At 46.5% G+C, this 13,256-nt stretch overlaps 2 protein-coding genes across 3 annotated transcripts; one reads left to right on the top strand and one right to left on the bottom strand.

The window, feature by feature from the left end:
• The first annotated feature begins 728 nt into the window (after positions 1-728).
• On the top strand, positions 729-9,858 carry psmc6 (proteasome 26S subunit, ATPase 6). Its single transcript, XM_003977447.3, has 14 exons — positions 729-885; positions 2,094-2,173; positions 2,353-2,392; positions 2,582-2,634; positions 2,785-2,852; positions 4,429-4,543; positions 4,720-4,807; positions 4,877-4,938; positions 6,806-6,929; positions 8,068-8,129; positions 8,647-8,767; positions 8,838-8,918; positions 9,429-9,500; positions 9,618-9,858. The coding sequence occupies exons 1-14, from the start codon at positions 801-803 to the stop codon at positions 9,734-9,736; spliced, it is 1,170 nt and encodes a 389-aa protein (XP_003977496.1). The 5' UTR covers positions 729-800; the 3' UTR covers positions 9,737-9,858.
• cgrrf1 (cell growth regulator with ring finger domain 1) lies at positions 8,911-13,256 on the bottom strand. 2 transcript variants are annotated; one of them, XM_011618642.2, is made up of 7 exons: positions 12,637-13,256; positions 12,184-12,320; positions 11,687-11,864; positions 11,174-11,312; positions 10,981-11,088; positions 10,225-10,520; positions 8,911-9,263 (listed from the first exon to the last, which is right to left on the bottom strand). In XM_011618642.2, exons 1-7 carry the CDS (start codon positions 12,738-12,740, stop codon positions 9,035-9,037), a joined length of 1,191 nt encoding a protein of 396 aa, XP_011616944.2. In that variant the 5' UTR covers positions 12,741-13,256; the 3' UTR covers positions 8,911-9,034. The 2 variants fall into 2 exon arrangements, with proteins under 2 accessions (XP_011616944.2, XP_029704999.1); XM_029849139.1 differs by having other exon boundaries at positions 12,723-12,881.

Below are 13,256 nucleotides of genomic sequence, written 5' to 3'. Positions count from 1 at the left end.
AGGAGTAATGATTTCATATGTGTAAAAAAAAAACCAACAACATTCTGTTAGCTGCCTCGTCTTATCTTCTAAACTCAAATGAAATGTAAGCATCCTGAAAGGCACTAGCCTCTTGACTCAGCCTTGAAGGCTGTTGTCTTTGTGTTGATAACCTAGCTAAGCTACTAGTTGATGTTTTAATGTGGTTCAAGTAAAGTTTCTTTACTAAAATACTCACAAGTAGGCTTTTTCCAAACAAGGACCTTTGCTTGAAGTTATGTTATTGAACTGTTTTAAGTCTTGGTTGGCTCTAATATGTCCTAAAATCAAGTTATTGTTTGCATTAGTTGATGTAATCAGACAGCTGAAATAGTCACAATATAGCAATAATGTTCGCTCTTGGCTTGGACAGCCCCCCATCCCCACAAAGATTCAGACACAGATTCTCTTTCAGCAGTAGCAAGTTTACAAATTGGTCACTCAAAAGGATCTTCAGTGTGAAATATTAACATTCCATCAATACTTATTAAATTTGTTTGGATACCATCTCATGTTGAATTATGGAATTTAAGTAAATGAGTAAATGAGTTCCCAGATCCATGTATGCTTAAAGCCTCTTTTGAAACCAGCACAACAGTGGATTAATGGAAACACGGGGATACCGAAAATAAAAGGGGAATCAATGATGGAGATCACATTCGGGGAACTGTCACCATAGACCACGTAGTGGCGATAGTGCGCCATCACAGCTTGCTGTAGCCGTAGAATCTCAAAGAAGAAGAAGTAGCAGCAGTATTTGTAGTAGTAGAAGAAGAAACGGTATGGCGGACACAAGAGAGAAGGCGCTGCAAGATTACAGAAAAAAACTCCTGGAACACAAAGAAGTTGATGGGAGGTTAAAAGAATGTAAGATAGTGTTAAGTTGTATCTGTGATCTTAAAGCTTAAATTGGTTTATTTGCTGCCTTCGACTGAGTTCAAGTCATTTGTTAGCGGTAGCTACCTAGTGCTTTGTCATGCCGTTAGCATCCCCATCTATTGGACTGAAAGAATGCCTGAAAAATCTGTTATTAATTGTTGTCTTAACTTCAGCGACGTGGGCCATTAAATACAACTCAATTAAAAGCAGGTTGTACAACAGTGGAGAATATAATGAGGGTAAAATTGTTCCAAACTAGAGTTGTTAACTAATGCTAAATTGTAGCCCGACGGGTATATCTCGTATTTGTTACATGCTTTAAAATGCCACAAGCGGTTAATTGTTTAGAAAGCTTGATAAAACCTTCCCATTATAGTAGTTTTTCAAGACATTTAACATGGCATTTCTGTGGTTCTCTTAAATTGGACTGTCATGAAGCGGCTTTTTCGTCCTGAGCCTAAACTGAGTGAAGATTGGCTGATTAATGACAGAATCCACCCGGCAGGTCTGTGGTGTGCGTGTCTGTGAGCACCAAGCAGACGCTCCATGGGGTGGACACTTGTCCTGGAGCTGCCCTGTGCTCCATCACGGAGCCCGATTGGCATGTGGCTTAGAACACCAGAAATGGTTCTCCACCTGTGAGGGTCCTGGGTCCCCACGGAGAACGTGGTGCTGCCTGTGCTGTTGTGGAGTGTTGGTGTGGGCCGGCATGAGCATGGAAGGACACCCAGACAAGACGAGGGCACCTGGCTGCCCTTAGCTGTCTCTCCTTTAGCTGTCGGCAGTGGGATCATTTTCTTGTCCCTCCTATCAGGCAGCATCCTTTCATGACACATTACTGTCCCCATATCAGTGTTGTTGTTGTCAGTATTGTGCTTCTTTTCAGATTTGATGTTTTTCTCAAAGTTCCAGTAATTATTTGGAGCAGTGCACATTCCAGTAATAATAGCCTGGCCACAAGAACCAGGTTGACATAAAGTCAGTGCCCAGTTTTTACCCCCGTTTTGTGGAAAGACTAACCTAGAGACTCTTTGTTCCTTAAGGAATGAGCAGCTCATCTAGTCTTCAGCACAGTGCATATCTCTTAATACTTGTTGGGCATGCTAGATTGGCTATCAGGTTTTACCATTGGAGAAGTACAGATGTTAAAGTGATTGTGGCGCAGAACAGTCTCATTGTTGTGTTTGTTCTTTCAGTGAGGGAGCAGCTGAGAGAACAAACCAAGCAGTATGAGAAGTCAGAGAACGACCTAAAGGCTCTCCAGAGTGTTGGTCAGGTAAGATAAAAAGCTCCGTCCATCAAAGATGTTACCTCTCCAAGTCAATAATTACTGTTGATTACCACCATTTCAGTCCTGACCACAATAACCACCAGTATTATGCTGCTATTGCTTAGCAGCCTTTGGACTTCAGTTCAGGGAAATCATGACTGCCTTCTTGTTCTTCATCCCTCCAGATTGTTGGAGAAGTGCTCAAACAGTTGACTGAGGAGAAGTGTAAGTTATATGGCAGATTCTCTCTTTGCTTTAGGGATTTGAAATTTAAAAACACAAAAGAGGATTTGTATTACCTGTTAGATGTTTACCCCAAACTCCCCCCCCCCCCCCCCCCCCCCCCCCCCCCCCCCATCTGTCCCTTCTGTCCCAAGCTTAAGGTATTTCTGCTTAACACTCATTTATTTACAGTCATAGTCAAGGCCACCAATGGTCCTCGTTATGTGGTTGGATGTCGTCGACAGGTAGGTGTGTGTGTGAGAGAGAGAGAGAGAGAATTCCATATGTATTTCTGTTTCAAGATTAACTGAGACTGTTGGAAATGAGAAACATAAGTTGTCACCAGCCTCGAGCGGTTCTCCTGAAAGTCTAATCTGCAATACCTTTGTTCCCAGTTGGACAAGTCACAGCTGAAACCAGGCACCAGAGTGGCTTTGGACATGACCACACTCACCATTATGAGGTAGGGTGAATATGCACCTCCTGGTCTGACCAGTGGATGCATCCAGGTAGCGATGCTACTGTAAGAGGGCAGCTCGTTGTCCCCTTCATTGGACAGCACTCTTAAAGCACTCTTCTCTGCACACATGTCAGTCACAGTCAGGAAGTGACAGGCACATTATTGTGTGTGTTGAGCCCAGCTGTGTTTGTGTTCAAGTGCTTTCAGTACAGGCACTAAAGCACCAGCAAGAAGCAGAACCATCAAATGAAGGTTCATTTAGTGTTTTGGATGATGGTACAGTGAAAAGCTTATTATAAAGAGCAATATTATTAAGGCATAGTCACAGTTCTCGTTCTACATTAACGAATCTTTATTCAGCTTTGTGTTTTTCTTTGGTTCATTTGGAATTTAGCACTATTTTCTACATTAGTTACATAATTATAATGCAGTTGGATTTGTAATAACACATCAGAGTAGATTTGACAATGCATAAAGACAAGGCAAAAGTCTGTCCTGCTCTGCAGTAAATCCTCCATGTGGCATTAAAGGCGTCCCATGTTGTCCTGCTCAACTAACCGATGATGTTGCTGTTCCTGCCCGTCTCATTGTTCTTTAGTCACTGGACTTCCTGTCCAGAATCTGGTCTATGAAGAGATTGTGGCCCTTTATCAGTCAACCAAATCAAAAGTGGAGCTCCACGCTCTTTGATGGGAGCGCATACGTGAAGCAGGCCATGCTCAGGACATCCCACCCATCAGGGATGCTTTATTTACAGCTTGTGTAGCTTTCTGTCCATCGTGGCAGCCAAGGACAAGATCAGCAGATCCAGCAGCTGCTCAGCTTCTGTAGAGAAGAGAGTGGCCAGCAGATTTCAGCTTCTGTGCTGCTCCCAGTTCTGGATGCTGATATTAGCAGCCTGGGACGCTCTGAGTGGCCCGATGAGCAACGTTGCTCATGACTGTACGGCCACTCAGCACTGGCTAACCCTCCTGAGCGTCTCCAGCTCTCAGCTAGCTGCCCCACCGGGCTCCTCCCTGTCCTCCTCTTAGTAGCCTCATCACTGGAGCCACACATTCAACAAGCTACCTCACAATCTCTCCAGATGAGCCCCAAGTTCCTTCCTCCTCCTCTAAATGGACACTTGGACATTGCTCAGTCTGCGCTGAGCTAGGAAATGTTGCAAAGGGCCAAAATGGTACCAAGAAGGCTGCCCATGGACTCTCTGACGTCCATGCTGTCCACTGTTGGCCCCTCAGTGTTGCAGCACACGTGAAGGTGGAACAATGATGATGATGTTGATGAAGACGTGTGAGAGGAGGGCATAAACAACCAGGCCCCTCTCAGTAGGGGTCAGACCTGCTACTGCTGGTGATGTGAACAACATCCCTCGCTGATGTGTTAACTTCAGGGTTATAAGCCTTATAAGTTGGTTGGAATTTGAAATTTAGATTTATAAATAGAACGTTTAACTGTCAACATCTAAAAGCAGACAATCGTATAATAAACCCAAGATGCAGTATTTACTGTAGCAAAAGTAGCATTTAAAATAATCGGGACGCGTGCTGTATAAAGAACTAGAATTGAATGTTCTTTTCAGGTACCTGCCCAGAGAAGTTGACCCCCTGGTATATAATATGTCTCATGAGGACCCTGGCAACGTCTCCTACTCTGAGATTGGAGGATTATCAGAACAGATTCGTGAGCTCAGAGAGGTACAGCAATGCTTCAACCTTGTGTGTGTGTGTGTGGGGGGGGGGGGTGAAACTCTTCAATTAAATCCACACAGCTGAAGTAGGTGTGGATACATTTCAAATGTTAAAAGTGGATCAGAAAGATTTAAGTGTATCTCTAATAGGAATCAACAATAGCTGAGTTTGTTGTGTTGCAGGTGATTGAACTGCCGCTGACCAACCCCGAACTCTTCCAGCGAGTCGGTATCATCCCCCCTAAAGGCTGCTTGCTGTATGGGCCACCAGGTAGTAGAGCTGCTGCTTTCCCAAGTTGGTGATAATGAAGAACGATAGTAATGGGCCAGTCGTTCACAGGCACTGGAAAGACCCTTCTTGCCCGAGCAGTGGCCAGTCAGCTGGACTGTAACTTCCTCAAGGTTAGTCTCCACTCTTTGGTTGAACATACTAGTACAGTAATCTGCTTATTTTAAAATTTCACTATTAGTTGGACAATATGCTGCAGTCATGCTCAGGAGTAATCCTTTAATTAACATGCTGGTAAAATAAAGCAATGAGAGATCATTTACTTTGGCAGAGTCCTCTTCGTGCGCTACAAATGAGTTTGATCGAGTCGATGTGCCGCTTCTACGTTTGCTGTTGTGTTTTTGATTATGTTAGTCCGAGCAGCCCGTTCCATGATAAGGGCCAGAGAAAGAGGAGGGAGGGTGTGTGCATGTGTGTTTGCGTATGTGCACAGTAAGCGAATGAGCAGAGCTGGAGACTGTCTGAACACGTGTGAATGACCTTGTTGCCACTTCTTTTCAATGGCGGTGCTCCAGAGCTCACGGGATGCGCAGCTACGATGGGGTTCGGGTTTAATCGGGTCGATCTTACCCTCAATCTCCACATCCAGCAGTGTGACTCTGGCCCCTCGCCCACTGCATCCTTTCTGAAGCCAGATCACCTGGTGTGAAATGTTGCTACCACTTCAACTCTGTTTCTCCTCATGCACCCTTGCTCGGACCCTTACTGCTACAGCTTGTGACACACTATGTGATTTTTTTTAAAAGTGTTACACTCGTTGCCCTTCAGGGATGCTCCAGGGACACAGTGCAGCACTCGCTGGGGAATGCAGCTCTTCCCTGGAAGACCAGCGGGTCTGCATAATGTTTCGGGGGGGTTGTTGGACTGGTTGGATAATGTGTGAAGGACCTCGGTGCCTCATGAGGTTAGAGTGCTTTTAAACGCCTCTAGTGATGAGCAAATTATAAATTATTTGGTGAGCTGACGTGGGCTCAAATATGGCCTTTTTATTCATTCAGTTTAGTTGTAATGCGAAAAAAAAAACGATGTGGTCATTTAGGCAAATCTGAGGGCGGGAGATGACAATTTCAACTTAAAAAAAACCAAAAAGAATATCTACTGGTAAGGTTGAGCTTTATTCTTTAAACACACTAAATGGCTTGAACACAAACAAGCTAAATGGTCCATAAATGTGCCCAGACGTTCTGAAGGGCTCCTGTCATTGGCCAGTGTGCTCTCGGGGAGGGAGTCATACTCTAGTCCATTTGGGCGGAGGCCATGGACCACTCCTGAGGTGATCTCAGAAGAATCCTCTGCCCCTGAACACGGTCCTCGACAGACTGGCCCGCGTTGCCCCGCATCCTTAGTGTTGTGTACTTATGGCTGTTACCGTAGAGCCGCAACAAAGATGCTCCTTTCACTCCTCTTGTACACCGTCCAGCAGGGCCATTGGTGTCTTCACGAGTGTCCCTCATCCTTTAGGTGCAGCTGAACGGCTGAATCCTGTTCTGAGGAGTTGGAGGTCCTGATACCACTGGCCACCAACAACTCCAATAGTAGTGGGTCAACCAGCAGAGTGCACAAATATCAGGGCTTCTGACCAGTCAGAACTTGAGGAGGCTCTTGGATGAGAGCAGAAAGGCTGCTGCTGTCTGTAGGTTAAAGATTAAAGGCTGTAGTCATCAGACGTACAAAAGCTTGTCTAGATTTGCATCTGTATTGGATTCAGATGAAGGAATTGTCGGGCTTTGTCCATAAAACCTTTTGAAAAGGAAGATGAGCTTGCCTATACTGTTTGGTGACCTTATCTTCACCTGCTTCTGTCCTGTGAGGTGCTACAAGCCTCTGATCCTGGTCCCTTTAGGTTTTCTCGGTCCATTCTTGTTCCAGGGAGCAGAATGGACGGCTTTATGGATTATTTAGTTTATATCAAGCTGCCATGCTCAATTGTCTTCTGCCCCAGAACTTTTTGAGAAAGTCTGAAGTCTGAAAGTGTTGCAGGTGGTGTCCAGCTCTATCGTGGATAAATACATCGGCGAGAGTGCTCGGCTGATCAGAGAGATGTTCAACTACGCCCGTGACCACCAGCCATGCATCATCTTCATGGATGAGATCGATGCCATCGGTGAGTGCCTCCTGTTTTCCTGCCGTCCCAGCATTATTAGTTCGGAACCCTAAACATCTCTTCAATTTAGCTGCCTCTGAACACTCTTATGGGCCTGGTCCTGCTCAAGGGCAGTTTTTCCTGCTTCTGTTTTTGGTGGGGGTCTGGCTCTGGGTTTCAGTGACGCGGCTACACTCTGTCAGAACAGCTCGTCAGTGGCTGTCAAACCTGAGTACCGTAATTTCCGGACTATAAGCCGCTACTTTTTCCTACACTTTAAACACTGCGGCTTATTTATGTTTTTTTTTCATGGCGCACTATCACAACTATTGTGAATGTCATTTTTACTAACCCTCATCAACATGGAAAATACTAGAAGAGAAGCATATGATGCGACTTTTAAGTTAAAAGTGATCACTCTGGCGGTTGAAGAAGGAAATCGAGCTGCCGAGCGTAATCTTGGCATTACGGTAATCAATGGCGAGAAGGTGGAGACGCCCGATTAATCAGACGGAAGGCAAAAGCCATCGCCACCGCCATGAAAATAAAGGATTTTAGACGTGGGCCATCGGTGTTTTAGATTGTTCATTGTTTGAGTAAAAAAGCATAAACAACGTAATTTGTGTGTAGCTGATACAAACATATATTTCAAGGAAGCTGCATTACAGACACCGTTAGAAAAAAAAGCTTTTACTGGTAGAATATATTTGTTTATGTTGCTAAGCGGATTAAATTAAAAGAAAAGTTAAAAAATCCTGAGGTGATAAAAATTGGATTTAAGGTCTCTGTATAAACAAGTGAAAAGAGTGGCTGTTGTTTCTGACCTGTCTGTCACTGGTCAGTGACTCGTCTCTTACGGTAATAAAAACATCTACCGGTACTGAATGTTGTCGATCTAATTTTTCATATTACTACGTGGGATACCTGCGGCTTGTATAAGTACGAATTTGATTTTCTTTCTAAAATTAGATTATGCGGCTTATAATCAGGCGTGCTCTGTAGTCTGGAAATTACGGTAGTTTGGGTTCAGAAGAGCAGCTTGCTGACTGTTGATGTTTCCACTTGCTGGTGGATCAGGCGCTTTGGGCTGGTAAATGGGTCAGTGTTTGCATGGAGAACCTTCTCTAAAATGAATGTCGTATCTGTTTTACTTCTTAAGGTGGCCGTCGCTTCTCGGAGGGAACATCTGCCGACAGAGAAATCCAAAGGACCCTGATGGAGGTATTTCCATAGAGTTGAGGTTCAGGAAACCCAACTTAAGGCTTGGCTGCAGCAGTAAAACCATTTTAGTAGAGACTCCTGCCATGCCACGTCTTTAAAGACTGTACTTCGGATGTGCTCTGACACCTAAAGGCCAGGTTGAGACTTTTGCAGGTGCTCCTGTTGCGTAGATATTCAAGCAACTTTATTGTCTGCCACCTTATGACAGGCTCAAAAGTTAAACGCCACAAAGACATAAAAACACTGATAAACAGACCAAATCAGAATGACAGGAGTCGTTAAAAGGAACTGAATGAATGTGGTCTAGCGATGTTCAGCCTTTTCATCTCGGTCAGTTTGGGGTTGGGGGAACACGTTGCTTCAATGACCTCATGGCCGTGACGGGTTTATTTACGCTCGCTGACGAGCCCCAAAGGCCCAGGGAGAGGAGAAACTGGTCAGTGGCGTGGTTGACCCCTCACAACAAACGGCTGCACAGCAACCACAAAAGGAAATGCCAACGTTTGTTCTCTTTTAGCTCCTGAACCAGATGGATGGTTTCGATACGCTGCACCGGGTCAAGATGATCATGGCCACGAACCGACCAGACACCCTGGACCCCGCCTTACTGCGGCCTGGCAGGCTGGATCGTAAAATCCGTAAGAGCCCCACTTCCTGCTGCTTGGCTGTCCTCTCTGCAGCCAAATAATGGATGTGGACCTTTTGCAGATATTGAACTGCCCAATGAGCAGGCCCGTTTGGACATCCTGAAGATTCACTCCAGTCCCATCACCAAACACGGAGAAATCGGTCAGTCATTTCCTTCATGGCGCGGCCTCTGTGTCCGTCCATTGGGGTCAGAAATGTTTATTTTGGGAACAGATTAATCTCTTTCACTATCAGACTGCTTATATAGTAAAGTGTTGTCAGTTATGGAAAATGAGCACTCTGTTACAGCAACGGGATTTTACAGCAACATTTTTATTGTTAAAGCTCTGTTTTGCTCCAGGACCTTTTATTAGCAGGAACCTTTTCACCTGGGTGTAAACACATGCTGGTCCTCTGTTCCCACAGCAGTCTAGAGGGAAAGGCTTTTCCTGGGTGGGTTTGTGGAAAGCCGTCCAGGTCTTTGGAAATCCCACATAAATGAAGTTCCTGTGGTGGAAAAGGGCTTTTATGATTTATGAACAGTCTTATCCTAGTCAGTTTTATCCACGAAATGGTCTGACTTGAGCACGTTGCCACGGGAGACGTGAACGGGCGTGGTGATGATTCCACAGGTGACAGATGATGATTTTGAAACTGCGCCTCTCTATTTAGATTACGAAGCCATTGTGAAGCTGTCGGATGGTTTTAATGGAGCCGACCTGAGAAACGTGTGCACAGAAGCAGGTAGGACCTCTGCGCCGATCTGGCCCGGCCCAGTGGCACCTCTGGCCCGGCCCAGTGGCACCTCTGGCCCGGCCCAGTGGCACCTCTGGTGTGGTGACGCCTTCTTGTCTTGTGCAGGCCTGTTTGCCATCCGCTCTGACCGTGAATACGTCACCCAGGAAGATTTCATGAAGGCTGTCCGCAAAGTGGCCGATTCGAAGAAGCTGGAGTCCAAGCTGGATTATAAACCCGTCTAATTCCTCCTTTTGATCACATTTAAATGGATTTGCCGCGTTACAACAGTAATCTTTTTTGTGCGTTCACCTGATGATCACGATGTTGAGGTCGATTGTCCCAAAAATAAAATATACAACTTTGATGTCGTCGTTGATGGGCGTGAATGTTGCCACACCGCTGACTTAACAAAAATGTGTTGGTCAAAACCACCGCGGCGCGCTTCCACCCAACCCCAGTCTGATCCCAATGATTAACAGGTCACTATGGAAACACAAGAACCTCCTATTGACAAGCTACACAACTAATAAGCACATGACACATGAAAGAAGGTTGGTTTCCAATGCTAAATGTTTGAGCATTAGCGTTCCACATGTCAGGAACGCCGTTCGACCATGTGGCTGTTGTGGGGGGGGGTGGAGTGGAGCAAAGCACTTCCTGCTTCAGCCCAGGGCACATGTCCAACCTCCTGAACAGTCGCCGGCCTTTTAACTACCTGATGTGAGCCCACCTGGGTTGCTGGTTCCCAGTTAGCGTGAAGGACTCCAGGACGAAGGCCCTGCAGATCGGGCAGTGCTGGAAGTGGGCTACACAGCTGTCGCACACACAGGCGTGTCGACAGGGCAGCAGCACGATGCTGACGGCTGCACTCTGGCACACCACGCAGTCCCTGCAGCCCTCCACCTCCACCTCTTGTCTGGTGCTAGGTGCTGGTGTGGCTTCCTCACTGGGTTGGCCATCTCTAAGGCTCTGGTCCCTGCTGGGAGCCTGACCCACTTGTCCTCCATCAGCTGACATGAAGAGAGACTGCAGGACATTGGACAAATTACACTGAGGCCTCATCTGGACTAGACAGATTACAGAAGACAACAGCAGAGTGAAGAACTCCTCTATCTGAAGCAGAGATGGTGGCTGGAGACGGACTGTCGTGACATTCTGTCCTCAGGAGCCCTTGTCTCAGCCTGTAATTACCCTGTAATTACCCTCTCCACAGGTCCTAACACTAGCATTTCTCTGTAAGGTCCAGTTGGTGTTGACCTTGACCTGGGTTAAACCCTGAGGTTTATGGTGAATACTGCTCATTCCTTTTTATCAGAGCGCTGGACAGTGTGACTAGGCCATTTTAGAACTGACCTTCTCGAGTCAATTTGGACTGATGATGAGCCTGTGAAAGTGCTCTTGGACAACCAAACCAATTCGGAGCAGATCTTAACAGTTCCTCAATCTGATGAGAGCTACGAAGGTCAAACTGGTGATGGTGGTTTACCTTTAATTCATAGATGTTCCCTTGAGAGGTGAGAAGGTACTGAAAGATGATGCGTGCAGCAGAGCTGTATTTGCTGTCAGGAACGTGGATAATATTTATACTGGCGGCCTAAAAGAAAAAACCCATTATTTTCCTCAGTACACACTTAAGAATCTTTTAAGAGTGACCTGCAATTAGAATCAAACGGACTCACGATGTGTCTGCCGGCTGGCTCAGCGAGAGTCAGCACAGCCACAAGAGGGTACCGAGCCCTCGGCAGCGGTCCGAAGTCTGTGACCCCCTGGCAGGCAGGAATCTGAGTGAGACATTCCTGAGCATCTTCACTGCCAATAATGAAGGGCAGCGTCAAAGAAACTATCACCACGAGTCAGTCAAACAGTTTAGAATGAGCCTGCTAATGCAGACGCACCCAAAAACACAAAACATGACAAAATAATTCACAAAACAAAGCCGAGACGTGAGCAGCCTGCATGTGACTGACTGGAGTGACGTATTGGACGGGCCACGAGGGCGACTCGATCCCAGAAATCCAAGCTGCTATTTTCAAATCCAACCGTGTGATTTAGAGCGTCCAGGAAGGATGTCTGTGGGAGGGGGGAGAGCTTGCAACAGCCCCTCATCGGGTTTACATACGTACCGACTTCCTGCTCATCTCAGCCTCATCATTGAAGGATCTCTTCCACAAACTCTCAAGCCAAAAGGATACTTGAACCTCTGACAGTGGAGGGAAGCAGAGTGCAGGACCTCCTGGAACTGGTGGCAGGTAGTGAGTCTGGTCCCACTCTGGTGGGCCTGGAGGCCACGCTGCAGGGCCCTGATCTCACAGCCCCAAAAACAGCTGAGCACACTGGGACTCAGACACACAGCTCTCAGCGAGACACCAGCTAGAAGAAAGACGGCTCGTCACAAATTTAGCATGTTTGCTAAAATCAACACCAAAAAAACGATGACACATTCAATCCAGCTTCATTTATATGTCACAGTCAAAACTGACAGGCTACAGAGGCAGGAAGAACTAGCTGCCCTCCTCCAGAGACCCTCCAGGAGGACAGGACTAGAGGGGAGGGGAGGGGAGGAACCATGACCCCGTAACTGTGCTTCTGAGATACTGAGGAGAGATGTTCATGCCTGGCTGGAGAACCAGGCATGAACACAGAGCTCAGAGCTGGAAGGTGGCTTCCACGTTCCTCCTCATGTTCTTACCAGTGACAGATGCTGGCCCAGAGGTGAGCTCCAGCCCAAAGGGATTGGTCACCTGGACCATCTGTTTCTCAGGGGGTGGGAGGATGGACTCCGTCTCCTCCGAGCTGCGAAGGATGACTGGGACATCAAAACCACACCTGCAAGAACAAACAGTGTCTCCTGATGCTTTTCCTCTAATCTGATGCATTTAGAAATGACATATAAATGAATAGAAGCCTTATGAATGTGCTTGTGATCAGAACCAGAGAACAAGAGCAGGTTTAGAGAGCTTGTGAATCCTGATACGAAAATATTGCAGCTTTGGAAGAAGAGAAGGGAAGAACCAAAGAGCATCTGTGATGAGACTCGTCTACACTTGTTTCACCATCCTACAGGTTGGCTGTGACGGGAGCTTTATTGAAACGGCCTAAAAAGAGGCGCTGCCCGCCTAAAGGGTCGTGACCTTTGACTTACCAGCCGACAACGATGGCGGCGGTAACGATGAAACACAGAGAAACCAGAGTGATGTAAAAGAGTGGAGAATATTCAAACAGCGTCACCAGGAAAACTGCTGCCATTCTTCGGACTGAAGCTCTGACAGACGGGCATCGCAACACGCACTTCTTCTTCTGCTGCTTCGGTCAGGTCGACGAGGCGCACTCGCGACGCGTTGCTGCCCCCTGGAGTCCGATGCGGGTATTGCGCGCTTCGAACTGGGCCTTCGGGTCCAACGACAGCATCCGGTTCTGCTGTGAATACTGACTCCTGCTTGTTCAGTTCTAATTATATTAAAACATGGTTTCTACATTTACTATAATCTATTTTTTATCTTATGATGTGGGTCAAAACATTCACATTTTAGAACCCATCATGGGCCACCAGTCAAAAAGTTTGTCAAAAAGACTCAATCAATTATTTATTTCTGTACATACTGTACAGAGTTCCCACTGACCATGATTTGCTGTGGCCTGTGACTTGGGTTACCCTCAGGAGGGATTCTGTGAAGGACCAGGCTCGTGTAGAATGGGGGAGCCTCCTGCTGATAGCTGATTACTTACTTACTGTAGTCCCGTCGGTAGAACCATCGTCCCGTT

This window comes from Takifugu rubripes, chromosome 16 (genome assembly GCF_901000725.2).
Source record: "Takifugu rubripes chromosome 16, fTakRub1.2, whole genome shotgun sequence".
Lineage (NCBI taxonomy): Eukaryota > Metazoa > Chordata > Actinopteri > Tetraodontiformes > Tetraodontidae > Takifugu > Takifugu rubripes.
The sequence above is the reverse complement of the archived record's forward strand: the minus strand, read 5'-3'. Positions and strand labels throughout refer to the sequence as shown.

Excerpts from the sequence above, each read along its gene's own strand:
- psmc6 (XM_003977447.3), top strand. The coding sequence starts at position 801 with ATGGCGGACACAAGAGAGAAGGCGCTGCAAGATTACAGAAAAAAACTC. Across the intron at positions 2,174-2,352 it reads CTCTCCAGAGTGTTGGTCAG|ATTGTTGGAGAAGTGCTCAA; the intron begins GTAAGATAAAAA and ends TCATCCCTCCAG. Across the intron at positions 4,544-4,719 it reads AGATTCGTGAGCTCAGAGAG|GTGATTGAACTGCCGCTGAC; the intron begins GTACAGCAATGC and ends GTTGTGTTGCAG.
- cgrrf1 (XM_011618642.2), bottom strand. The coding sequence starts at position 12,740 with ATGGCAGCAGTTTTCCTGGTGACGCTGTTTGAATATTCTCCACTCTTT. Across the intron at positions 10,521-10,980 it reads GGAACATCTATGAATTAAAG|TCTCTCTTCATGTCAGCTGA; the intron begins GTAAACCACCAT and ends AATGTCCTGCAG. Across the intron at positions 9,264-10,224 it reads ACTGGGAACCAGCAACCCAG|GAACTTCATTTATGTGGGAT; the intron begins GTGGGCTCACAT and ends TTTCCACCACAG.